Raw genomic sequence first — 25,971 nt, 5'->3', positions numbered from 1 at the left:
TGGGGCTTTCATGCTTTGAGTAGGGCCCCTGCTGCTGACCTCTTGAACACAGCATTTCTCGTGCGGGGCTCCAGTAAATGCTTTGTTTTGTTTTGGGATACAGCAGGTCTCCATTATAAGTGAGAATGTGCTCTAAACTGATGAACTGGGTCATTAAGATTGGGCAAGGTGATGTGGTGGTTGGCGTTAATGATTCATAATTCAAGAGCATGTCTGTGTGGAGTCTGCATGTTCTGTTCTGGTTAATCCAGGGCATTCTGGGTCCCTCCCACTTGCAGTTTGACACTCAGGTAAGGTTTGACTGGCTGCTCAAACGTTGTCCCTTTCCAGTGGGACAGGACTTTCAGGGGGGTTTCCCATATGGATGGGGGGCATGAAGGGTTGTTATCCGTAAAAACTACAGCACTATAAAGAAATGACCCAGGTGGAATTTGACTTCTCTGATGTTCTGAAAAACTGAAAGCGTTGTGTGATAATAGAAGAATTATCTTCATTTTACCTGGCATATAATCCACGTCCCGAACAAACCCCTGCCATTTTAAGGAGGTTTATTTCCGAATGTGATCTCAAGGTGTTGTTAATGTTCGGTTAAAACTGTGATTGGGGGTGATTTTTTTTTTCCAGCTCCAGTTCGCTGAACATTTCCCCTTCCATTCGATTTTTATAAGATGCCCTTGATTCAAGGCACGATTCGCCCAGAATACGTTTCAAGGACCCCAGAGAGGAAAACGTTTAAGAATTATTCCGATAATCATGCCTCATTTTGTTAATTGAGAGCTCGGGGTAAGTGGGGGTGGGGAACGAGACAGAATTCACGGCGTCCCTTCCGGGGAATTGGACTTGGGATCCGCCTGCGTTGCTGTTGTTGATGATCATTTTTCTAATGAGCTCTTCCTGCCATGAGAGAGAACTGATGGCTCTTCTGAGACTGATCCACTGCGGGCAGCCTTCCCGCTGGAGACTGAAATAATTGAGAGGGCGCTTTGCCTCCCCTAGTTTGCCTGAAGTAGAAAACGAGCGCTGGGGACAGTTTCAGAGGGGCGAGGGGGAGTCTACCTGCAATGCGGCTGTCAACCCCTAGATGGCGCTGTAAACAAACAAGAATCTGCTCGTAACTAAAATTATTCAAACGTGAGATGAAATTCGTAGAGATACTTTATTGTTCCAAAACTGCGGAAATGTCTCTTTGGTTTTCCCCATAAGACGTACATTAAACATTGGACACAAAAAGCCAAACAGAATCACTTAAGTCACATACAGGTGAATTAAATCATTACAACAGTACATCATAAACAAGGAGTGGTTTTACTTGCATTCATTAATAAGTTTTGTTTTGGCTTTAGTGTATTAAGAGTAGCGCTTTCGAGGTAAAATGGTCATTTATGCTGTTTATTCTCAGGATATGTAGATATCCAGCGTCTGCTGGAAGAATGTCTAAATTATTTATCTCGTCATCTTTTACTGCAGCGTCTCTTCCGGTTTTCTGAATGTCCTGTCTGAAAGATGAGGCGGAAACGGGTCAAGGAAGGTGCTCAGAGCAGCACACCCGAGCATCGGCGATTTCACCTGGCGTACTGATCCCCTCCCTCCGGGATCTCGCCCTGGCCTCTCCGCCCGTGAGCAGGAGAAGACGGTTTGGCCCAGTTGGGTTTCATGCTGAACTGACCCAGGTGCAGTCGAAGCACTTGTGTTTCTCTTCTCTTTTTTTTTTTGGCATGGAATAAACCTTTTCTTGTTCCTTTGCAGCCTGCGCATGCTGACGCAGCTACGGACTCGAATTACGTTTTAGAGAGATATGGTATCAAGCGGGCAATGTGTTCGTGTTTCCAGATGCATGTAAGCCATTATAGTTTCACGTGCATCGAATGCACTTTTTATATCCCCACTTAAATACTACGTTTTCTTGTGTTTCGTAGTGCTGCAGTGAAGGTATTTGTTTATACACAGTTCTGGTGTGAGGGCCCAGCTCTCCCTCAGTCAGAGCGTGCTGTGATTGTCTTGTAGTTAATGGACAATCTTACCTTGAGGTTTTCGCCCTACACTGAACTACTGGTAGGCTGGATCGGCTGTACATCTAAAGCACTGGCAATTCGTTGCAAAGGCAGAATGAAACTACCGAACCCTGCATTAGAGAAACCAACAGCCATTCGAAAATGAGACATTCTGGAGACTGTTTTCAGGCTCGTAGTAATGCGACATTTGGCTGAAGAACATCTCTGCAGCGCGGCTAACCGGTGCTATATTTAAATCCTCATCAAACCAGCAATAAAAATGCAGCCTTCAATTTTGAGGACGGATGAAAAACCACTAAACCAAAAGAATGTGCTGTATTCGAATGTTTGTGTTGTAGCTGAAAGTGACACCATATGGAGAGGCGACAGAGTTTTTGTTTTTCACGTTTAAAATTAACCTGCGGCTCGCTTACCAGTAGAGGTGGCGCTGTCGAATGCGTTCAGATCGGAGTAGCCTTTTCTCAGAACGCTCCTGCTTTGTACCTGCTGACGTGCAAACCGGGCAAAAAAAAAAAAACAGAAAAGTGTCGCGTCCGCGGTATAAACCTGTAGTATCGGTCACCGGGCTACAAGCGATTTGGGCGGCCTCTGCTGGACAGATGTGGAAGTGCACCTAGGTGGGGCAAATGGAGAGAGACGCTGAAACCAGGCAGGGGTCAAAGGTCATGTAAATGCCGCTTTTGTCCCGATCAAGATGGTTGTGGCAGTCAAGATGAGTAGCATACTGTTCGCAGTCCCGGACTGTGCCGCTATTTAAACGTGCAACTTGAGTCCAGCTTGAGAAAAACACCAAAGTCTGATTTCTCTTGCTGCTGCAGTGTAAACTGGAGTTTAGGTCATCAATGAGATTCTGGTAGATTTAGTGGATATTAGACCCACTAATTTCCTCATACCAATTAATATTTTTGCCTATTATCTGCACTCCTTTTATGTCAGTCCCCATGTTTGCGGTACATTACGTGGTAAGATTTCTATTTAAAAGCGAAATTTTACATGGACATAAATCTGTCGTTTAATGGAAATCCGACTTCACCACATCTAGTGTTCTGCTAGTCAATGCACTCTTTAAGACGCTCTTTAAGATCGTTCAACATTTAAAAAGTCATTCAAATACGAAGCTGAAAGCACTGATACATACGGGAGGGATATATTGTTCAACATTTGCTCTGAAAGCTGACCTCAGTTTAAAGAGGATATCCAGAGGCAGAGTCCTTTTAGAAATGCATCCATCAGCTATCTGCTGGATAGCAAAATCGATTCTCCGCAGAGTGTACTCTGTATGTTATGCACTTTCTCTCTACAAATTGTAGGTGAGTCAGCTTAGCCAGACTTGCGACCCCATGGATAAAATAGGGGAGACAACAATTTTTGCCATCACTGAGAGTAGAGTGTTTCCAAAGTAGAATCGGAATAAAACGCATTTCCTGAAACCGCAAGTAAGAAGACAGTGTTTCATACTAAGGGACGTTTGTTTATGAAGTTACAAATGAGAGGAAGCCTTCAGACCCCTCTAGCCTGTTTGGTAGTTAGTAGTTAATTGACTCAAGGACCACTTCTGCTGTTTTGTGAATGAAACTAGGCTATCCAGTTCAACAGGGCTGGGTGGAGCTTGTTCCATGCTCCCGACACTCTTTGTGCACAGGAGTGCCGGCTCTTCTTGGAGGTTAAATGCAGGATCTACTCATGTCCTCTGGTTAGGGTTTCACTGCATTCTGAAGAATACCACTGAGATGACTTTGAGGGTTTGAAATACTTGTATCTGGTCCCCTTGCAGTCGTTTCTGTTCTTCTGTAGTCTTTTTTTTTAATTGTCTCTGATCCCACTGCCACTTTTTCATGGTTTTCTAGAAACACAAAGGATCAAATGAGCAGCTAATGTTGTAATTAATATTCCGTAATATATAAGAAGAGTAATTTAGAATCAATTAACTCCACGCACATTCCCTTGTTTGGCAAACTAGAAGATTAAATTCCTTAGAAAATAAACAGATTCTAAAATAATGACAGATTGTAAGTATGTAACACAGACAGTTCAAGATTCTGAGCAGGTTTTGAAATTCTTGGCTCCTGTTCAGTTCATTCTGCTGTCATCACACCCCAGCAGACTTACTCTGTTATCTAAAAGCAGTTCCTTGTTCAGAGATAAGAAACATTTTCTCTTTTCTACTTGGCAGTGTGGAATTAACCTTTACTTGTTGTTTTGCAGCGCGTGCCATCTCCCTGCTCCAGCCTTTTTAGAGATGTTTGTTTTCATCATCTTGCATTCTTTCTGAAACATCTGTTCTTTTAACACAGTGAAGGGTGGATCTCGCAGTTTTAACAATACAGTACTACAAACCAAGTCGCTAGATGTGCTCAGAGGCTTCCTTTTATCTGCTAACATTTTAATATAGCAGCCTACCGAGTACTGTTTCTTCATGTCTAAATCAGCATTTTCACATGTCCTATACCTGTAAAGACATGCACTGTACTCCCAGAGTAAGAGGCACAGAGGTTTTTATGCGTCTGTGGTGGATTTCTCCATGCAGTATTTGTTTTATGAGTCAGAACATGAAACTATTGGCAAGCTTCTGTGGCTTTAGGCATGGAGGTAGTAGCACTGAGCAGTCACAACCCAGCCACAGTCATCACTCAGTCTGAACAAATAAAAAACAACAATTCCTGGGATCAGATCTTTTGGATCTTTTTAGGACACTTCACGGGACAGCTCGAAATAAAACTGTGGAGCTGATCCAGACTCTTTAAGGCATCGCCAAGTCTGCAATGCAGCAAACCGGGGATGCTTAGGGGGGTTTTCCAGGGTGCTCTCCCTGCAGCAGTAGTTTCTTGGAACGCGATCGCAGTATTTATCGATCCTTGATCTTGGTAAATGGCCTCTGTTGCAGCAGCCTTTTCTTCAAGGGTTGTAATGGATCAGGTTCCACAACACAGCTGGCGATACTGTTTCAGGCTCTTGAGAATTCTCCGAGGAGGGGAGTGCCTCTGGTCTACAGATTCAAACACCGGCCCTCTCGTGCACCATCTGTACATTGGGGGATCTGGCATACCCCCTGTCTGGTCAGATCCACTGGGATCCTTCGGGATCTGGTTATCCATGGTATTTCTGGCGCTGGGACTGTCACCTCTGTCTATATGGTTACAGCTGATGTGACTGTTTCAACTCCAGCTGTATTATCCTCTGGGAGGAAATGTGTTTTCCTGCACAATGCAATACAACACTACAACGAGGAAGACAAACATTACCAATAGAGAACACTGCAGACAAATAGTGTTACAGGAGATACGAGTTGCAGTACTTTACCTGGTTTGAGAGAGACGCACACAGAGGTATCTCCCATTCACAACGGAAGGGGGTGAGAAACATTCCACAATGCTCTTGTCCCTCTTTACAGCCTTATGTTTGTAGAGGATATTTAAGTTCAATTGTTTTGCTCCTTTTTTCACTAATTTTAGCAGACCTTTACATGAAATGATACTGCTGTTGCCAAGCCAACAAGTGAGACAGTAGGTTAAGACCTGTTGGTGTACTAAACAGTGAAAAACACTGCTGCTTTGGGGTGTACAGTGTAGATGTGTGACCTAATCCAGTCTTCTGTGGGATGTACAGATGAACTTAAGATGCACGAATTGGTATACTGGGCTCTGTGCTGTGCAGAAATATACAGTAACTTTGCGAGGATTTGTTTTTTATAGATAAAGAGTACAGTGCAGTTGTATGAACCACCAAAGGTATTTGTGAGGGTGCAGTATGAAGTATCTTTTCTATGAAGAGAGATACAGTTCAATTAAATGAATCAAATTAGCTTTGTTGAAGCTGTGCAGATGTCTATAAGAGAATAATACCATTTAGTAGCATCTGTATAAAATATGAAATATGGCTAATCTCTATAAGAGATTAAATTTATGTAATTGAGTTGGGTAGGACTACAGCACGAAACAGCAACTACAATAGGACCAAAGCATATAACAATTAATATTTAAACTTAATGTGCTTGAGACTTAACCCTCCGAGAAGCCTTAATATATTCTCTGCCAGTACCCTTAGTACACAGCACTGTTGAATTTTTACTTTTAGCTCACTAGTGTCTTGTTCAAGTTTAAAATATCACCCCTAGATTTGAATTCTGCTCTTTTGACTATATATTCGATATTTACCTTTAGGGCTGTGGTATGAATCAGCATCTACAATAGTATGAAGGTGAGTAGGACAGCCGGCTGTAGATGATCAGTTAAGTACAGCGGTTTGAATCGGTAGGACAGCTGAACGTTGAGTGTACAGTACCGAACAATAGTGCACATTTAAAACCAGACTCTTTATATACATTTGTGATTCATAGTAACACGATATATAGTGGAAGAGTGAGAGTTAAGTATTTTTCAGTATTTGCAGCCTGGCTTTTTCTTAAGGAAAACATACATTTCGGATAAACACATGTCCTTCTGTTTTAGCTTTTGAGCTCCGCCTGCGACCAACATGAGGGTTGTTGACTGCTGACCCAGGAAATGTCGGAAGCGCTCTTCTGATCCGAGACGGCGTTGCAGGGATTGTTTACGCCAATCCCAGTTAATAAGGGAGTTGAGCTGCAACCCTGCGGCGCGGCGACCCTTCAATTATGGCGGGTTTTGGAGTAGACGAGGACGCAGGAAAACGCAGAGGGCTGGCGGCGGGAATGCTAGCTCTTTTGCGGAAACGGGATTTGGTCTCGGTTGCCAGACGGCGGCTATTTTTACGTCAAATGGAGACTGCAACAGGAGAGCACACCACAGGCGTGCGAATTCCTCTCCCGCCTGCCCGCTGTAACATATGAAAGTGCTACCATTTGTGTAGCGCATTTGTGTGCTGTTTACTTTTGCAAAGCGATTCCGGTAGCGATTTAGAAAAGGTTTAAATATGGCGTGACAATCACGCAGGTTAGTTTTGAGAGACATCAGCAGAATGCTCAGCACGAATTCTGTCCCCGCGTCGTGCAAGTGAGCACCGTTCCCGAGAGCGTAAATCATTTTCTGTGCAATTTTATTTTATTATTTTTTTTAATTTTCAGTACAATTATCCAGCCTATGGATGCACCTCCCTGGATTGTTCAAGGAATTGTGTTGAATGGCTGTGGAAACAACATCTCTTGTTTCAGTTAGAATTCAATACCGTCCCTGGAGATTTGTTCATTTCCAGTGAGTTAAGTACCTGAAATTCTCCTGCCTCTTCTGCGAATGCTACTTAATACAGAACATTGTCCATTCCCTGCTTGGGACATGTTGTTGATTTTCTTCCTTAGTGAAAGACATGAGTACATTTTCCTTTGCTTGTCTAGGTTTTGAATACGTATCCCGTTATTATTTCAGATACATTCTGTTGAAATCTTTAGTGTTCCTTTGGTGTCGTAATACTGAAATAACCTTTAATCTTATCTTCTCTCTCAATATTAGCCCACACAGACCCTTAGGTAGATTGGAGAACTGAGGCCTAGACTTGAGGTTTGGTTACACTACAGATTACACTTAAATAAGGACCAGGACCCTGGCTGTGATCTCCAGGCTGTAGGGGCTCATCCTGGACTGGGACCCTGGCTGTGATCTCCAGGCTGTAGGGGCTCATCCTGGACTGGGACCCTGGCTGTGATCTCCAGGCTGTAGGTGCTCATCCTGGACTGGGACCCTGGCTGTGATCTCCAGGCTGTAGGGGCTCATCCTGGACTGGGCCCCTGGCTGTGATCTCCAGGCTGTAGGGGCTCATCCTGGACTGGGACCCTGGACTGTGATCTCCGGGCTGTAGGGGCTCATCCTGGACTGGGACCTGATAGAGGTACTCAAGGATGTAATATTTCTGCTACTTTCATCATACTAGTGCCCAGAAGCATTTTCAAGGAAACCCAGTTTTAGGATAGATATTCTTGCAGATTAAATGCACAAGGACTCGCACAATTACATGCACACAAGATTTTCTTTAATGATCAATGTGTTTAATTACAATATATTCAAGAATACAAAAGAAAATGTATGCACCATTTATGTACAGAATAATACTATATATTTCATTATAAAAGGATTGCACGTTCATCAAACAATTTAAAAAATATAGGTGTAGCACCATGGCGTTTATTAAGTTTCTGAAGCACCAATCTGAACTCGTAAAATATGCCTATTGAGGTTTCAGTTTGCAGTTGCAGTTTTGCATACTACAGAATATGCAACATTATGCAAATACAAGTATATCTATATGCACGCTTTAATTACTTCACAAAATCTCTTCCAGGCTTACCCCAGAAACTGTTTAATGTTTTGAATTTGACCACCGAAACAGGGTTCTAATTGTCCTGGTGTCGTACTGCAGATTATAACCATTGGTTTGCCCATTGTTATGTCCATGCCAATTTTGCATGGAAATTTAAGCATGCAGGTGTCACATGTTCACTGTGCAGTCTTTACACCATGCACGATGCGAGGTTTTGATTTGCTCCTTACTGAACTGTAATTCCTCCTGGAAAAAAGCAGACATCCTCAATGCAGTTGACAGTTTTACAGTTTCTCCTGTTGCTTTACTTCTTACTGGTGCTGTTGCTTCTTCAGGGCTTCTCTATTCTTTGTTCTGATTGGATTATGTGCCGTTTCCTTTCTGCACAGTCTGTGCCTATTGCACCTGCTTCTGAGCTTTCACAACCTTGGAAAAAAAATCAGTTGTTCCTAAAACTCCCCAGTGTGTAAAAAGTGTAACACATTTTTACCTCGATTCTCTAGATCCTCCATACTCATTCCTTATGCCCTGTAGCAGGTGATTTACTGTATATTTTCTGTGCCAGTGTCCAAAACAACATACTCCAACTTTCTATGGCTGTTTTCTGCAGATGGTCTCTACACCCTGTGTGTAGTCCGACGATCTAGTTGCAATCAGTAAAATCAGACACTCTTCTTTAAATCATATACAGTACCTCATTCTTCTATATTTTATCCCTCAGTTCACATCTGTGCCCATATACCAATGTCTGCTTCTCCTAATGCAGTACCTCCCTTTGTGTCGCTAATACCAGTTCAGATATGCTTTGGCATCTGCTGGAGATGGTGACTTACTCTCTGGCGTGAGTGAGTCAACTCCAGGTGCTGAATATTTCATACCTTATACTGATACCTTATACCTTGTATATCTGCACGCACATGTACCAGGTTACAGAAATCTTGAAGCTTGAATTTGTTCAAGCCTGTAAAAACCGTAATGGATCCAATCTCTACACAATGAGAGTCTCATTTGCTTCCTAGAATTGAATTGTATCCACACATGATCAAAAAGCCTCTTTTCCTGGTAAGACTCACAGCAGGCAAGAGCCCAACCCAGACACACAGGGCAAGAGGCAGGACGGACTGCCCAGGGCTGTTCTCTCCCTGGTTGGGATGCCCGTCTATCGCAGGGCAAAGGAGGAAGAGAATTTCACATTCACCCAAACTTCGTCCAAATGTTTTTTGGGGGGGATTGATGGGGAAACCTGAGCACACGGACAAAACCCATGAAAGTGGAGGAGAGGCATGCAAACTCCATTGAGACACAATGACACAATGCCCCATGTCATGCGTGTGTCAGGACCCTGGAGCTCTGCTACAGCAGCACAAGCCATCAGACCACCCCCAGTCAGTTACAACCCCCCACTGCTGTTTCAGCAAGGTTGTAATGAGGCACTGCAGAGGGGGATTAGTGTTGATATATCAAGTCTTTGTACTGCACATGGGTTTGGGAAAAAAGCCATATATCTAAAACAAACCCATTGTGCATGCCTATAGAGTGAAAAACAATACATAGAAGATTAAATCTGGAGTCATTCTTGATATGCTTTAACCAACACTCTAAGTGTGATTTTTCAGAGCCACCACACCTGCAGAAGTAAAGCACTTTTGGGGATCTGGATGGTCTTCTCAGACATCTTTGATAATTCTTCGAATACGACCTTTCCTCTCTTCCCAGATCTCCATATTCACTTGCTTTTATTCTTTCCAGGTCTTTGCAATGCTAATTTCAATTATTCCCCATGCAGTTCTTGGCTTTCTGCGTGCTGAGGTACATTTGAAAGGCTTTCTTTTTAAAGGTTATTTACAGTTCTGGACAAGGAGGAGCACCAGATAAGAAGTGACATAACATATCAAGCCTAACGTGACACTGTAGACTGATGCCACACTGCTTTAAGTAAATCTTAATTGATACACCACTAACCAGATACCACTTTCTTCTTAATACAGAGTTTCTCACTAGAATTCTTGTTCCTAGAGCCGACTAGCCAGCAGGTTTCGGAGACCAAACACCAGCAGGTATCCTGTGAACTAAAACTGTAAATACCCTTCTAATCTGACTCTTAAATCCAAAATCTCTTCTGTTGGAGGGCGATAGGCAAACATCTGGTAACAAAATATGCCACTGACAAGGGTGATGATTTCAGGTAGGCAAAAATAAGAAAAGCACTGTGCCACCTCACATAGTCCCAAATCAGTATGCTACGTACCCAGTTCAGGTCCTTGAGAACTGCAGCTGATTTTAGTTCTCTTTAAGAAGGGCTTACAGAACACCAGATGGCTTTAACCACTCAGCAGTGGGTCTGTTATTTAACCACAGATGTTTCTAACCCCCCTCAGCTTGCCCTCACTTTCAGCAGCATCGTGGTCCTGACTGCCTTTCATACCCCTTGTCCCAAGTCAAAAACATCCTCACTGCAGTGCTGGTGGAGATCCACAGTTTTCCTCGTGCGCGCTGGTGAACCATGGGCCTCTTCGGAACAATCTTCAGAACAGGAACTCCAAGAGGTAAGTCAGGCTCCCCCTAGTGGGTGGAGGGAGCAGTGGCTGAAAAGGCCTTTGCAGAAGAAAAGTTAGCTAACCCGTAAACAGGTTATACATCCTTATTTATGCAATGGTCTTTCCTTAAAAAAAAAAAGGAATTACACATAATTAGTACATCTAGTCTTTTTCCGTCTCTCCAGTCGTATCGGCACGGGATCTAGACTGTTCTCAAACTCCTCTGAAGTTTAGGAAAATCCATACTGGCGAAATCCAGAAAGAGAAGCACCATTCATATGGGAAGAAGCCAGGTCCCGTCCAGATGGCGATGAATGAACTTGACAACACTGTCATCTCGTGATGCTCACTGCTCAGTCTTGCTCACGGCATTTTGCTTCCCACCTCTCGACAGATGTACCCAGATCCGAGTTCATCATCATTCCTGAAGGCGTTTCGGGCCGAGCACACGGAAAAGCTGCACCATTTCATTTATTCTCCTGGGAACCACGGATCGGGAATGCGTGTCCAACAGCAAGTGGCAGGAGTGACGAGCAGGATGTTAAAGCCGTTGGATGCTGTGTAACCCTTCAATTTGTGGATTTCGGGGTGCATGAGGCGGCAACAGTCAAGGAGAATTTGATAAATGAACACATTGAGGTGAAGATCTGACACCTCTATTGGTCTTTGAGACTGTTATTGACCAGAAAGGGAGCAGAATGTGTTACAGGAAGTTCAGGCTCATTTGGCTGTGTGGCCTTTGATGAACACAGGTCTCAGGTAGGCTCTTGTTTGATTCACTGCCTTGTGTAAAACTAAACTCCATATTCACAATTCGCACCATGATCACATTTAGGCGAAACTCACTTAGGCGAAATGGAAACTCACTCCAGAACCCAGCCACCCTGCTGGTTCCTGGTTCATCCTGCTATTTTTAATCTCTAATGACTTGTCTTTCGAGAAAAGGCCAGGCGCGATTTGGAGGGTTGATGCGTTACTAAGCAACCGAATGAGCTGGCCAGACTGAACAGCTTCCTATTGTCAGCCACCTTGGATCTGATCGATTTTAGGGTTTGGGTTAATGAGATAGGCCACCGGAGCTTCTCTCTTGTGTTCTTAAACAACAATAGGCAGGTTTCTTAATTCCCAGTTTTCTAAAAGTAGCTGGAAACAGTTTAAAGTTTGAAATATCGAACAAGATTCAGCGATTCCCCCACCTCAAACGTAGCCGTGAATTTCTTTTGGGAGAGAATTTGAAAAAGTGGGATGGAATTTTCCACAGGTTGTTGTGATTATCAGTGTTTTTTTCCCCAACATTTTTAGCAATCAAGAAATGACACCAGGCCACGATGGGTCAGCGGGAGAAGGGGGTTAAGCTGTGATCTACACAGACAATAAATATTAAGAAACAAATCCATCGGAAGTATATTCATAAACATTTTAAAACCGAAAGGGGCATTCAAAAAGATTTTTGTATCTGATTGTATTCCTTGACATACTTCCAAATATCAATATTTGTGGATGTGATAAGGAATGCTTAAATGCATCCATTTTCTAACCACTTCATCCAATTCAGAGTCGTGGGGGAGCGGGAGTCTATCCCAGCAAGAAATGGGCTCGAGGCAGGGTACACCCCGGGTGGGGACGCCAGTCCATCACAGGGCAGACACCCAGGGAGAACACGCAGATTCCACGCAGATACTTTAGCACCCCAGGTCCGAATATTGCACAGTCAAAATTGAAACGATAGTGCTCGACAGGATTCGGGACGAGAACGTCTTCAGTACCCAAGGCAGCACCCAAGATGTTCCGTCATCGTTACCCCGGATCGGGTGGAGCGCTGTCCTTGATCAAGGAAGTTTCCCTAAAGGCGTCGCCCAGTACGTTCCCCTCCGCGGCGTCCCCGGGCAGCCCCCCCCCCTCCCCCTGCCTCACTCCAGCGCGGGCTTGATGAGGTAGCCGCTGAAGGTGATGTAGACGTCGACGTCGTCGCTGTAGACGGCGTTCTCCCGCTCGCGCTTGAAGAGCCTCACCCACACCTCGTCGTTCTGCTCCAGCTCCAGCAGCAGGCTCTGGCTCTGCATGATGCTGCGCTCGCTGGGCTGGGCGTACAGGATGACCTTCTCCTGGTCGTTCTGCATGACGTGCAGGTAGGTCTCCTTGAAGTTCCAGGTGTGGACGTTGACGCTGAAGAAGTAGACCCCCGGCACGTAGCAGTAGAACTTGCCCTTGAACATGTTGAAGTGGCCGTACAGGTTGACGAAGACCGTGTCGAAGACCAGGGCCTGGTAGTACTCCACGCTGTGCAGGGCCTTCCGCCGGCCGACGGAGAAGGCGGAGTGCTGGTGCTTGCAGGGGTCTCCCGGGGCGCCCGCCTGCCCCTTGCTGCCTTTAGGACCCTGGGGTCCTCGGGCCCCTGGTGGCCCCTCTCTGCCTGTTTTTCCTGGTGTCCCCTTGTCGCCCCGATCTCCCTTGTCCCCTGTTCGGGAATAACAAAGAACAAAAGATGAATAGCACTCGTCCCCAGCTTCAGCCCTAGGGCGTTTGAGTTTAATCCTAGGATTTATCCAGGAAGGATCGAATTGCTCATTCGGACTGCCTTACAGAGCACTTGGAGCTACACTGCTCTTGCGGCATTATGGCTCCGATGGGTTTCTTCAGCAGAAGAAGACTGTGGGTGTTGCAGTGTGACGTGTCCCCATCTGGAAGCTGACGGATTTGTCGGTCACCAGCCTGTGAGCTGGTGGAATTGGGGGTATGGAAACAAGATGGAGGGTGAAATTCTAGCCAGAGACCAGTCATACATGCGCCGTCCTTCTTCTGTTCCTCTTTGTCCTCTGTTGTCTAATCTCGGACCCTCAGGGCTACAAATTCTTGGTCCTTGAGGACCACAGTCTGTCCTCCCAGTTAAGCCTGGACTAAATGGAACGTTCCACTTCTGTGGGAGTGTGGAACAAGCTACCCGGCCACTGTTTTTGATGCCGATGTCCTGGTTTCTTTCAAGAAACAGCTGGATGAGACCCTTCGATCCATTAGCTACTGATTATCAAATGGAATAGATGGTTTTAACTACCTCCTGTCACTTGTGGCCTTTCTTGTGTTTTTGTTTTAATCCCTTTCCTGCAACTCAGGCAAGAAGTTAATGTGCCAAGCTTACATCAACAGCTAAGAATAGTGTTCATCCAATCTGTGGCTGAATATATATAGGCACTTTTGGAATACAACCTTTTTAACTACCATTTTTAGCAAGAAGGCAACAGTTTTAAATGGGGAATGACTTGAATCCTGACTCGACTTTTCTTTTAGGTCACTGGCATACCTGTGGATCTAAGCAGGACTTAAAAAACTGGAAAGTTACCACTAAGCACACAGTGTCTTCTTTGTTCTGGGGTTTTGAAGGTATTGTTTTGAAAAGCATTCAGGCTGCCAAATCCGTCTGGACTTCTGGAGATCACATTAAAAACCGTGAAATTTGATTCCCACACGGAAAATAAAAATACCTGCAGATCAACATGTTAAATCTGTTGCAATCTACTTTGTATATAGCTTGTATTTAAATGTCTGGCGCAAACATTCAGCTCCATTTTATATGTATAAATATTCTGGCATGAGAATCAGGTAACATAATTGTATTCTTGCAAGATGTTTTATGATAGTTGTAACTAATTTGTAGATGTATATAATGAAATGTATGTTTCATTCAGCTCCTAATCAGATAGACATTTCCAAGTACCAAAGTAGTATATGTTGCTTGAGTTCGCTAATTTTTTGTTTACTAGATGAAATGGCATGATAATGAACATCCATCCAATTTAAAGAACTTCAACTGATGCAGTGTTGAGAAGGAGCCAGAGCCTATCCTGCCAAGGAATGGGCACAGGAAAGAGTACGCCTTAGACAGGATGCCAGCCCCATCACAAGGCAGGCAGACCAACGCGCGCACACACTTCCACAGAGCAGGGTCAGTCTTCCCAGAAACTGATTTGAACCACTGATTAAAACACTGCTATTTGGCAGCATCTAAAATAATCATCTATTTTTTTCAATAGGTGATTAACAGTACAGTGCATATGACTGCACCTTAATCTTGTACTAACAGCTTTTTGGTTCTTATTAAGTTAGATCTTGTCTTGGTGTCTGACAGAAGGTCCACTTTTTTTAAAACACCCAAGCTGAATCTCAAGGTTATTCTGGAGAACTCCTGGAACAGCTTTGAGGACCCAGGAGTCTCTCTAAGTTTAGAGTTTCACAACTGTGCAAAGCTGGATGGTATCTACCTTTGAGAATCGTCATGTTGATGTAGGGTCGGATTTCAGGCACCAGGAAAGGGGTGGGCGAGTGAGGTTGAGCGCCCTCTGCTGGCTCCAGGGGGTCACAGCAGCGCCTGCAAGCCGTGGGAGGGGTTTCTGATGGGGGCGGGGCTTGGATCAACGTGGGGAGGAGGAGGAGGAGGAGTGGCAAACAGACTCCAAACATGGCTGCACCTGGAAGAAGATTAAAACCAAAGGTTACAAGCACAAGAAGGTGTAACAGTCCTTGTTGTGTCTTCTGTGTGTATCAGGCCATTCATCCCAGAAACTCCTGAAGGTTATGAAAGTCGCCTTCTGTAATATGGCAGCTTGAGTATCAATGATACTCAAGACTGCAAGAATACCTTCTATTTTAAGGTCTGAAGAGACCTGAGGTTATTTTCCAACAGCGTCCTGCCATCTTGCCCTTTCTAGGGCAAGGCTTTACTATGGTTGTCCCCTAATCCCAATACCTGGTGGTTTTTATGCATTGTTTGCCTAAATATTATCCTTAACTGAACCAATAATATGATTGTTTTGACCTTGTTGATTATAGTCAACTCAGCAAAATTCCACAGTGGGCGTGTCTGCGGAGGTGCCACTCCCATTTGGGCGTGTCTGTAGCGATGTCACTCCCACTGTGGGCGTGCCTACGGCGGTGTCACCTATGCATCTGTCATGTGAAATGATAGTCTAACTTTCGATCTGAAGAATCGTAGTCCATAGTTAGGACATCAACAAAGTATATGTTTTCTCATAATAATATCAATACTATTTCCAGTGGGTTTTACTGGTAACCATTAGATTAACAATTTTTAAAAGGCTGGAACATTTTAATGGCGATCACTTAAGCAGACGGTGTGTTTAAATTCAATACTAAATAGCTCCGAAAGACCAGAATTTTCTTACCTATTTGTTTAATGGATCAACAATTCACAACATTTTCATTTCGACTTTAACTGCAATAAAACGCATTCTTCAATGCTGATTTTTAAATAGCTACACGGTTGAATCATACACAGTAGACCTACAGAGCGAGCAACAAATTAAGCGTCCATAGCCCATTTTTGTGTATTGTATGAAGACTATTTTGCAAAAAATATGTTATTAAAGAGTTTGTACTTCAGGTAATGTATTCTAAGTGCATAAATAAACAAACGCATGGTGGTTTAATTACCTGATAACCTTGCTGTATTATTTACACAATATCCCCGTACCATACATCTAAACTGGATACGTACACCGATAAATAAATCAGGCCGTGCGACCTAACAGATGAAGTGTATTACACATCGATTTACGCGTTTTTGCATTTGTGACACAAAGATGTTACCCGTTGCTTAGCTTGACTGGGTGAAAATAACACAACCCTCGAACTATTCGCAGGTCCAGTGAACCAACGCTCATGGAAAACGATGAAGACGGGACGGCTGCCAGGTGTGAACCAGCGATGCTGAGATGACCTGCTGCCAGTTTGCACACCCAGGGCAGCCTCATCAGAGCATGCAATAACAGTAAGAAATATTCATAGGCATGGTCTTAAAATGCCATACAGAATGCGTTCTTTAATACAGTGCTCAATCCGGCGGTGTGACACGGGAAACCGTTTTAATGTGTGAATCACGTCTAATCCCACAGTGGTTTTGCCCTTCAGAGATGAATAATAGACTCAGTAGTTTTTGCTCGCTGTGTTTCCTAAATCTCAGGTCACAGCCAAATCCTTGTAGCGACCACTGCAGGCGTTTGTCTTGGGATCGTGAAAGATCCAAAAGCAAAATGTAACTTTACATCGTAGGCTAAGTAATGACATGTCAGCTTTTGTCTTGACCCCCAACCCCCCCAAAAAAACAGACCAAAAAGTAAAAAAACAAAACAAAAGAGCTACACGTGTCAAACCGCATTCTCGTAAAGAGGTGCTGAGACACTGGTGCGCTCGATTTTAGACATCTGCGGTCAAAACCTATTTCAAAAATATGTTCAAACGTGTGCACATACAGTATTGTTTGAAAATGCATATGCACAAGTTGGATCTGCAAAATGAGTACACTGAAAGGAATAGGAATATATTTGAAGAACAAACTATATATATATAAAAAAAAACATTTGCCGCCGTGCCTGCTGCAAAATCGTATGCTCTTGAGCTTCTTGAAAGCAAGAGGGGACAAGACAATGCACTTTCCAAAAGCGTTCTTTGTTGGTGTTGCCACTTGAAGAAAAGTCAACTCACCTCTGTCTGCAGTTTCTCTCCAAGTGCTGTCGTGTCTGACAGCTGGGGAAACCGCCGGAAAAAATCTCCCTCCCTCCCACTTCTCTCTCTCTCTCAGTCTTTGTACCTCTCTCCCTCCCTCTCTCTCTCCTGTTCTTCCACGACTTTTCTCTTTCCTCCCCCCTCAGATATTCTCCTCTCCTGTACTTTCGCACCCCACTCTCAGAGGAACTGGGAATTAGGAGAGTTCATTTTACTCCGCTCGCGTACTTTGAATTTCTCTCTCACTTGCGGGCTCTCCGCTCTTTCTCCCTACTATTCCGTGTACTTTTGAATATCCGTGCTTTGTGCGCTGTAACCTGTGTCTCTTCCAGGTTTAATCTGCCTTTGCCTTGAAGGGCATAGTCACCTTGTCCTGGCAGCAATCGATGACAGTGAACCTCTGATTCTAGCTGTTCTTTTTTACTCTCTCATTGAAATATGTAACTTCACCCATGATTCCAACGTGGATTATGACTTGTCACCCCGATGCCAGTCCATCACAGGGCACACACAGAAAAGCACACACCAGGGCCAGTTTTCCCAGAAGCGAATCAACGTACCAGTACTGCATGTCTTTGAATTGGGCTAGAAAACCTGAACACCCTGATGAAACCCATGCAAACCTGGGGAGAACATGCAAACTCCACACGGACAGCACCCCAGGACGGGCATTGAACCCAGGGCCCCAGTGCCATGAGACAGCAATGCTATCTAATATACAGTATATCAAAATCATTGCTTCAGTGTGTTTAATTGAAAGTAAGGGCATGGACAAAAGTTAGGGAAGGGATCTGCAGCACAGTGAGCTCCCGCCCTACTCTCTCCCCATCTTCCTCCCTCACTCACTCTCCCTTTCCTCTGTCTCTGGCATGATAGCAATCAGTCCAGCGTCAGGCAGAGACTCTTGAACGCTGGATCGGATGAGGATTTACGACCACGCTGGTAATTGGAGCTTCATCGCCTCGGGGCACAGGAGACAGTATCTCGCCATCCGACCTATCCCTCCTCCTGGCTTTTCCAAATCCGCAGTCGGAACTTTTCCACATCACCTCCAGCATGTTAGACACGGAATGCATTCTGTGCGCAACAGTACGTTTGCTTATTTCCCAGGGGAATTTGAAGTCTAAGCCAGAAGGAGGAAAAGCCTAAACACCCTTTTGCAAAGACCATTCCGAACAGCCCAATGCAGTTTGGAGTAACTAACGTGGTTACTTTCATCCGTCTGTCTTTCTGTCAGTCTGTCTAAAATCAGGGTCACGTTTCCAGCCTGCTTCATTGTAAGTAACATAATCAGAATTTCCTGGTTCCCGTCTGGAGAAGGCATATTTTATCCGTGAATAACTTTAATATTTAGTGCTGTATAATTATTTGGCTGGCACTTAGCTCTTACACCAAAGTGACTCATATTTGTTTCCATTCAGACAGCCAGGTATGTTCTTGGAAAGCTGAGTAAAGCATCCCACCTGCATCCACGAATCCACGACTTTCCAGTTCCGGGCCCCCAACCCTTACCAGTACTCCACACTGCGACCCCAAGACCCCATAAGACATCTCTCACCCGTGTTAGTGTAGCACTGAACAACAGCGCCTGCCATCCTTCCCAGATTGGACCCTACGCTCCTGCTGGTCCTGCTGGGTCGGCTGCTCCAGAAGCCCCCCTACGAGAAAATACTTCGATTGGCTCGTTAAACCAACCCGTCGATTCGGAGCGGAACTGGGAAGATCACACGCTGCATGGTCTTGATCTGTCCGGCCCATATCCTGTCCAGGGCAGCCTCCTCATCTGACAGATCCAAAGAAGCAAGGATCTATTTACTCTCATGTTCTTGCGAGCCAGTCTTTCGAAGTCCCGAGCAGTGCCTGCTTTAGAATGGGTTGGATTCAGTTCATGAATTAGGGGAACTGATTATTCACTTCATAGCTCAGATGGAGTTAACGCCAGAAGACCATCTGGACCCTGAGGACCAGATTCCAGTCCACCGGCCCTCTTCTGGGTGTGTCTCTCATCTGGGCTGTCACTGCATTGGAGAGCTACTTAGTTAGTGATCTTAACCATAGAATGTTAAAGCCAGGGCTTTGCGGCTTACACACTGAACTGAAGCCCCCCTTTTAAAAGCCGCCCCCCGGCCCCCCCCTCCTGCTATGTAGATTTTGTTTGCAGTGGCAGAGGTATGGATTCTGTAGATCGGCGCGCATCTGGCAGGCGTCCGCAGACCCGGACAAGAACCAGATGCTGGGAAGCAACATCTGGATGGCCGCCAAAACGCATCTCCTCCAGGGACCAGAAACGGGGAGAGATGGGGAGGAGATTGCAGGGCAGAAAGCCGTGTTTTTTTTTTTTTTTCTTCTCGTGCTGGCGGTAGGGTCAAACACCCAGGATTTTGAGGAGCAAAATCCCCCGCGACGCAAGATGCAAGATCGCGCACCTCGTGTTTCCTTTTTTGCCCTGTCATGTCTGCCCGCGCTGCAGACAAGCGGGCTCGGGTTACAGCTGTTTTGACAGCTCAAGGACAGTGCAGAAATTATAGGTCTCCCGCACTTCAAAGACGACAGTCCTGCCAAACGCGCTTGTAAAAGCTTTGGGAGGAACGCTAAAAGTGGTAGTGCGCGTTATCCCTGCTTTCCTGTGATTTCCCTGCTGGGTTGACATGATCTGAGCTGGGAGCAGCCAGCTGGCCTGGAGACTCACTGGCCAGTCAGAGACAGCTGTGTTGCCTCACGGTTGCCTTGAAGCTCAACTGAAATACTTCACTAACAAGATGAGCGTTTATGCTCTTGCAGAGCTGAGCATCTGGCACGAGGCACTGACTGAAATACATTTGCCCCTTTAAAAAAAGGGTTTACAGGGCTGTGTTCTGGTCAAAACAGAGTAAAGATTAGATAAGCACACTGGGGGGAAAAGCACAGAGAGGCGTGGTAAAAAATGATGTAGACTGGAGAAGCAGAGAAAATGCATGGCGTAGGTATTTTAAAACTGAGAAAAATGAGGTGCGTGCTTGCAAGGTTTGACTTTCAGAAGTGTGCAATACAAACGAAAATCAAAAGCTACTGTGAACCTTTTTAGTCTGTTTGCATCCCCTTTTTTTTGCCGATTTCCTGTACTCTGCTGTCATTCTGAGCGTCACTCACTTCCCCAAAAGGAGTGACAGTGTCCAAACAGCTCGTGCAAAGGGAGGAATCCGAGCAGATGGCGAGTGTGGAGTGAATCATGGAATTGAATCTGCCTCAATTGACATTTGTCTAGAATCAATGAATGAATTAATGATAAAAAATCAATGAATGGGCGGGCCCAGCTGACAGCCCTGTCTCAGTCTCACGCAGAAGGACACAGCAGGGTCTGTGGTGTGTAACTGATGTGATGATCACTTTTTGCAGGTTTGTTGCCAAAGATTTTGGAAAAACAGAAACAGGAATGATGCTCTCAAATTGCAGACACTGGAAATCACTAAAAATCACTAACCACTGGGAATTGATCCATGCATGTTAAAACATTCTTTAGGGTCGGTCATGTGAAGGAAATGGGGCTTCTCTTCTTCCTCTTTTCCAGTCTGTCCCTTCCCCCCATCTCCCTGGTCCTTCTCCCAAAAGCCTTCCCACTTTTCCCCCTGTTTTCTCATCCTTTGTTCCCCTTCACCTTCTTTCCTAATTTCCCTTCCACCTGTCTCCACACATTTCACCCCTCCATCTTGTCCTCCTTCTTTTCTCTCTTCCTCACCCCTCTCTCTCCCTCTGGCTCTCCCCTGTCTCCCTCCATCGGGTCTTCACTGCAGCGCCAGGCCAGCAGGAGTCAGTTGCAGAGTGGTTGTGGTTGGCAGGGATTGTAATGACCCTCTGCAGCCCGTTCTGCTAGCGCCCTGCCAGCTGGCCTGTATTTGTGTGATGGACTTGGAGTTCAGGCATAGCGTGTGTGTGAGAGAGAGACTGGAGACTGGAGACTGGAGACTGGAGACTGGAGACTGGGAGTTCATGCTTAGTGTGAGTGTGTGTGTGTGTATGAGAGACTGGAGACTGGGAGTTCATGCTTAGTGTGTTGTGTATAACTGGGAGTTCATCCATAGTGCGTGTGTCTGTGTGAGTATGTGGGAGATACTGGAGACTGGGAGTTCATGCATGGTGTGTGTGTCTGTGTGAGTGTGTGTGTAACTGGGAGTTCATGGGTGTGTTACGGACTGTGTATTGTGTGTCTTATGGATTGTGTGAATGTGTTATGGGCTGCGTGTGTCTTATGGATTGTGTGAGTGTGTTATGGACTGGGTGGGTGTGTGTATGCACACACTCTGCTCCCTGGGCTGCTTCTTGACCCAGTAATTGCAGACGCAGCAATTTATGCCTTTCTTTTTTTTTTTTTAGAAATATCAGATTTCTGTTATTATTTGGAAGTTGTCGGTGATTGAATCCAGGCTGTTGAACTTTTTTTTTTTTAAAGTCATGCAAGAGACTCACAATTGCCTGGTTGAGAAAAAGCAATAAAGGTTTTGTTTGGTGCTTGACAGTGGTCAGGTGGGAAGGGGGGGCGGACACAAGGTCACCCACAGGCAGATGTTACAGCTGCCACATGGGGAAAAGGGAAATAATCTAGCCTGATTTGACAGGTCTGTCTTATGAGTTGTCAGCTCATGAAATGTAAACACAAGTACCCCATAGTTAAACTAAGAGGGTCTGGCACTTCTTATTTTTGAATAGATCAATCTAAAAACAGGAGCCTAGCCAATGTCCACACACTGTATTGTATTACTACACTCTTGCAGTGACTCAGATTCCTGGCAATATTTCCCAAACAGGGTTTTATGCCCTGGCCAAACAGACCATGTTAATTCTGCAGTTTCAATACGAGAAGACCAGGATTCATATTCTTTCATTGCACACATATATAATAACTGTGATGTCTTTTTTTTTATTTCATACCAATTTGGAACTTCAGATGGATGTTGGCTGGTTGCCAAGTGAGAATGATTGATGCCCACCTCTCAGAGCTCCATGGTGCCTCATAGGAGAGTGAGCCTTGATTGGAGGAGCAGTGTGTCCCTCGCTGATGTCACTGATGTGTGGTAAGTAGGAGGAACGCTCACCATCTCATGCCTAATGAATCTCCATGGCATCTGTGTGAATTGCTTACTCAGTCATTGCAGAGAGAGCTGCATATTGCTCACTCATGCACACAACCCTAGATCACAGTACTTTACCAAAGGAGCATTTGATACAAATCTAAACAATGATTAGATGTTTTAAAAATGATTATTTGTAAAGGGGGACAGAGGGTGGGAGACTGCTGCAATGAGGCTTTCACTACAGTGGATACTCTCTGCTGATTAAAGAGAGGTTACAGCAAATTAAGGAGGCTCTGGCCCCCTGCTCATATTGCAGGCTGGCCTGAGCAGCATTTGCACTGCAAGACAAAAAAAAAAAATCAAGCCCTGCTTACGTGTTACCAACATCTGGGCTGCATTACTGTACTAGGGGTCTCAGTAGTAAACTCAAGACAGTTGTGTAACTCAAGCAACCAATTTGCGCTGTTTTAGACAATCGTGAAAAGGATAAAGAAAAATGGATCTGATTCCTGTACAACGGATGTATAAACTGCATTTCCTCGAGAGATAAACATTTTTTTCCCCACTCTTTTTCCTTTTGACCTTTGTACATTTTCCCCACAGATAGAGTTCCAGAACCTGGTGATGACTTCTAAAGCTTGTTCACATCACACTGGACCAGAGAGCCAAGCTAGTGGACATTTCTGTTTTCCTTGAAGGAATGTTCACCTATAAAGAAGTCTCTCTTGTCGCCTTTCAGCTCTGTCAATAAGCCCACCCTGCCTCGCTCCTTCTCTGAATCAGCCACTCAGTGCTCTTCTCTTCCTCTGCTCAATCCTTGAGCTCTGCTCACTACCACACTCCCTTAGTCTAATGCTGCCTGACCCACCCACCAGCTCACACTTGCTCCTCACCATCCCCCTCTCTCTCCCTTCTCAGGCTCTGCTCTGGAACCCCCAGTGCCTCCCTCTCTGTGTATCTCTGTGCATTAGCCCATATAACCCCCTGCCTTCGCTCAAGCTTGGTCCCTTATCAGAAAGACCCACTGTGCAGGTGATAATTGAAATACTCTGCTCTGCAAACACAACAGATGGGCAAACTGGCCCAGAGGGGAAATCGGAAATGTTTCAATCTAAATATAGAGTCAAAGAGAAATCCGTTCGTTTGTGACATCAGCTTAAAGGGTAATTAGCAACAGGTTGGGGGCATATGGTAATTGTCTCCGAAGACGTTGATTATTTTGCTCAGTCCTCTTTTTTCCCCGTTTTGCAATGCACGTTCCTCGCTCCTCTCCTATCAGAGAGGAGCAGATCCCTTCAGACAGGCTGTGTGGCCCCAGCTATTGCCGATGTGGCACAGCTACAGTGGTTAACTGTTTAGGGGAGTGACTCCTCTCTCTTGCAGTGAAAGGCGTCGTGCAGCTCGTGCCTCTACTTGTTTCCTCCTGATGTCTGCAGCACTAATGTCAAACACTGGAGCGACGTGGCTTGTAGCCTTTCCCAGTTATGGCGGTAAACTAAATAAAATGCAAATACAAACAGTGTCACGGATGCCTGGCAGCTGATTGTAGTTTACTGCTCGTGTGCTTATTCAGATCGGCACTTGCCAATGTAACAGTAGTCGTACTGCTAGCAGTTGTGTCTCAGTTCAGTTTTTCAAAAGGTTTGCGAAGCTTTTAAAAGGCCTTTAAAACAGAGATGAGGAATTTAAATGGCTGTAGTGTGCACGTATAAAATCAGTGATATCTCTGACTCAGCTATATTAGGCACTTTGCCTACGACAACTTAATCTTAGTTGTAGCCACAGTTGATACATGCCATATGTTAACTGAAATAGTTCACTTTTTCATCCTTGCGCCCATGCTTTTATGGGAAATTGTGGCTGGCTCAACAAGGTGTTGTAGGCACACAAAGTCCAAACACCTAAGTCTGCATTGCTGACTGTTAGAATGTGAAAAGAAATTGCAGTGCATAAGTGTGTCCCCTAGTTTTGCTTAAAAGTTGGAGGTGTACTGAAAATAAGCTGACATTTGTCGTACTGCGATGTGTGGCTGCATTAAACAAAAAGCTGTAAAAAATGTGTCAATGCAGTTGAAAGTGCAATGAATTGCACAATCCTTTTGAATGCATGTATACATTTGAGGCATTCACGGAGTGATTAACATCTATGAATGCATGCCATTGTGCGCCTGAATTTAAGTATCGTTAGCTGTAACTGATTTTTGTTGGGAGTGGCAGATTCTCGCCGTGATAACATGGACAATCTGATCTCAAGAGGATGTTCTGGCTAGGTCTTGTCCCTTTCTGTTTCCCTGGAATATACTTGGTAGCCCATCAGGGAGTGGGGTGAGGCATAGGGACAGAGGTGGACACGTGCTCTCTCATTTCATGCACTCTGTTGTCCTACTTCTGGGATAGGCTCCAGCAGCCTGTGACCCACATCATGCTGACTTTCTGATGATGTTGATGACTTTCACCAGTCTGTGATTCTGCAAGCAACAGAGCTCCACTGGGCTCGACTCCACCCAGTGTTTATTCTATAGGATCTGCGACAAGGACGTTGATGGGCGGCACTTCAAATCTTAAAGAAAAGAGTCCCCGGACTCCATCTCTCTTGTGCAGGCTGTCACCTGACCGGGACTGCATTACAGCCATGCTAACCATGGTGCAGTTGTCTAACAAGACCCTGTACCTTCCCCCAGTAAAAAAAAACTGCCGAGTCTGGTATTTGCGATGGGCAGGCAGGAGGGACAAGTTTTGGCGAAAGCTGACGGGACATTTCCGTCCCGCTGAACTAAAGCAGAGTCTCCTCCATCTCCCCAAGCTTTTTTGCGACTATGGAGATAAATAGGACACCGCCCATCACCATGTTCTCCTTGCACTTTAGTCTTAAACGCATGGTGTGGCAAAGTGATGGCAATTTTCAGGAGGCAGGTGCGCACATTGCTGTCACAGGGGAAGAAGCGTGGTGCGTTGGTACACTTTTCCATTCCTCCAGCCAACAATCTGCATTAAAGGTCATGTGCAGTACTTGGTAATTATTACTAACAACACTGGCGTTACTAATGACCACTAATTTAGCTAATCTACACTTCTCTCCATGTGTCACTGGTGAAATGAACGAGTCATGCCAGCTCTTGATTTGTTTTTAATGGAACAGACTGCAGCGTTTCCCCACTTGATTGTTAGTGATTCATGCACAGTTGGTGTGCACATACCTCATTATCCACATCTAGCAAACATTATATAAATACACCGGCAGCGTTGCGACCTAAAAATATTTTAAATAACTGTGCTCATTACGTTACAGTAGGCCAATTCCCTACAAGTACAATAATTGGTAGGAAGACTTTACAAAAAAAAAACGCCCTAAATATTGTGATGCCTTCATGCAGAATACTTTAAGCCACTTTCTCAAGTGTTTTAATTTAATCGTAGTACCAGCTATGTATAGTGAGCATTAAAAGAAACATCACACTTTATCTTTTTGGGATCATTTGGATGAGTTGATCATTCCTGACTGGCCATGATGTACTTGAGTGGAGCAATGGACCCCTCAACCGCACACAGGAGAGATGAGGAAGAGCAGATAGACTCATCCACCCTGCCCACCTTTGAGCGACTCGTCTTTTAACATGACACAGGCCCACGT

The 25,971-nt window shown here is 44.9% G+C and overlaps 1 protein-coding gene and 1 long non-coding RNA gene across 3 annotated transcripts; one reads left to right on the top strand and one right to left on the bottom strand.

The window, feature by feature from the left end:
- The first annotated feature begins 6,452 nt into the window (after positions 1-6,452).
- LOC107078849 (uncharacterized) lies at positions 6,453-25,025 on the top strand. Its single transcript, XR_011191227.1, has 6 exons — positions 6,453-7,811; positions 10,679-10,786; positions 11,172-14,717; positions 16,432-16,559; positions 22,215-22,341; positions 22,945-25,025. It is a non-coding gene; the product is annotated as an uncharacterized lncRNA (long non-coding RNA).
- Positions 12,688-19,287, bottom strand: c1qtnf6b (C1q and TNF related 6b). Of its 2 annotated transcripts, none has more exons than XM_015359489.2 (3): positions 18,852-19,287; positions 15,034-15,240; positions 12,688-13,235 (listed from the first exon to the last, which is right to left on the bottom strand). In XM_015359489.2, exons 1-3 carry the CDS (start codon positions 18,886-18,888, stop codon positions 12,688-12,690), a joined length of 792 nt encoding a protein of 263 aa, XP_015214975.2. In that variant the 5' UTR covers positions 18,889-19,287. The 2 variants fall into 2 exon arrangements, with proteins under 2 accessions (XP_015214975.2, XP_015214977.2); XM_015359491.2 differs by lacking the exon at positions 18,852-19,287 and adding an exon at positions 17,273-17,471.
- Positions 25,026-25,971: the final 946 nt, after the last annotated feature.

The sequence above is a fragment of the Lepisosteus oculatus genome, chromosome 12, assembly GCF_040954835.1.
Source record: "Lepisosteus oculatus isolate fLepOcu1 chromosome 12, fLepOcu1.hap2, whole genome shotgun sequence".
Taxonomy (NCBI): domain Eukaryota; kingdom Metazoa; phylum Chordata; class Actinopteri; order Semionotiformes; family Lepisosteidae; genus Lepisosteus; species Lepisosteus oculatus.
This window is presented reverse-complemented; position numbering and strand designations above follow the sequence as displayed.

Excerpts from the sequence above, each read along its gene's own strand:
- c1qtnf6b (XM_015359489.2), bottom strand. The coding sequence starts at position 18,888 with ATGGCAGGCGCTGTTGTTCAGTGCTACACTAACACGG. Across the intron at positions 15,241-18,851 it reads TCAGTGCTACACTAACACGG|GTGCAGCCATGTTTGGAGTC; the intron begins GTGAGAGATGTC and ends ATCTTCTTCCAG. Across the intron at positions 13,236-15,033 it reads CAACATGACGATTCTCAAAG|GGGACAAGGGAGATCGGGGC; the intron begins GTAGATACCATC and ends ATTCCCGAACAG.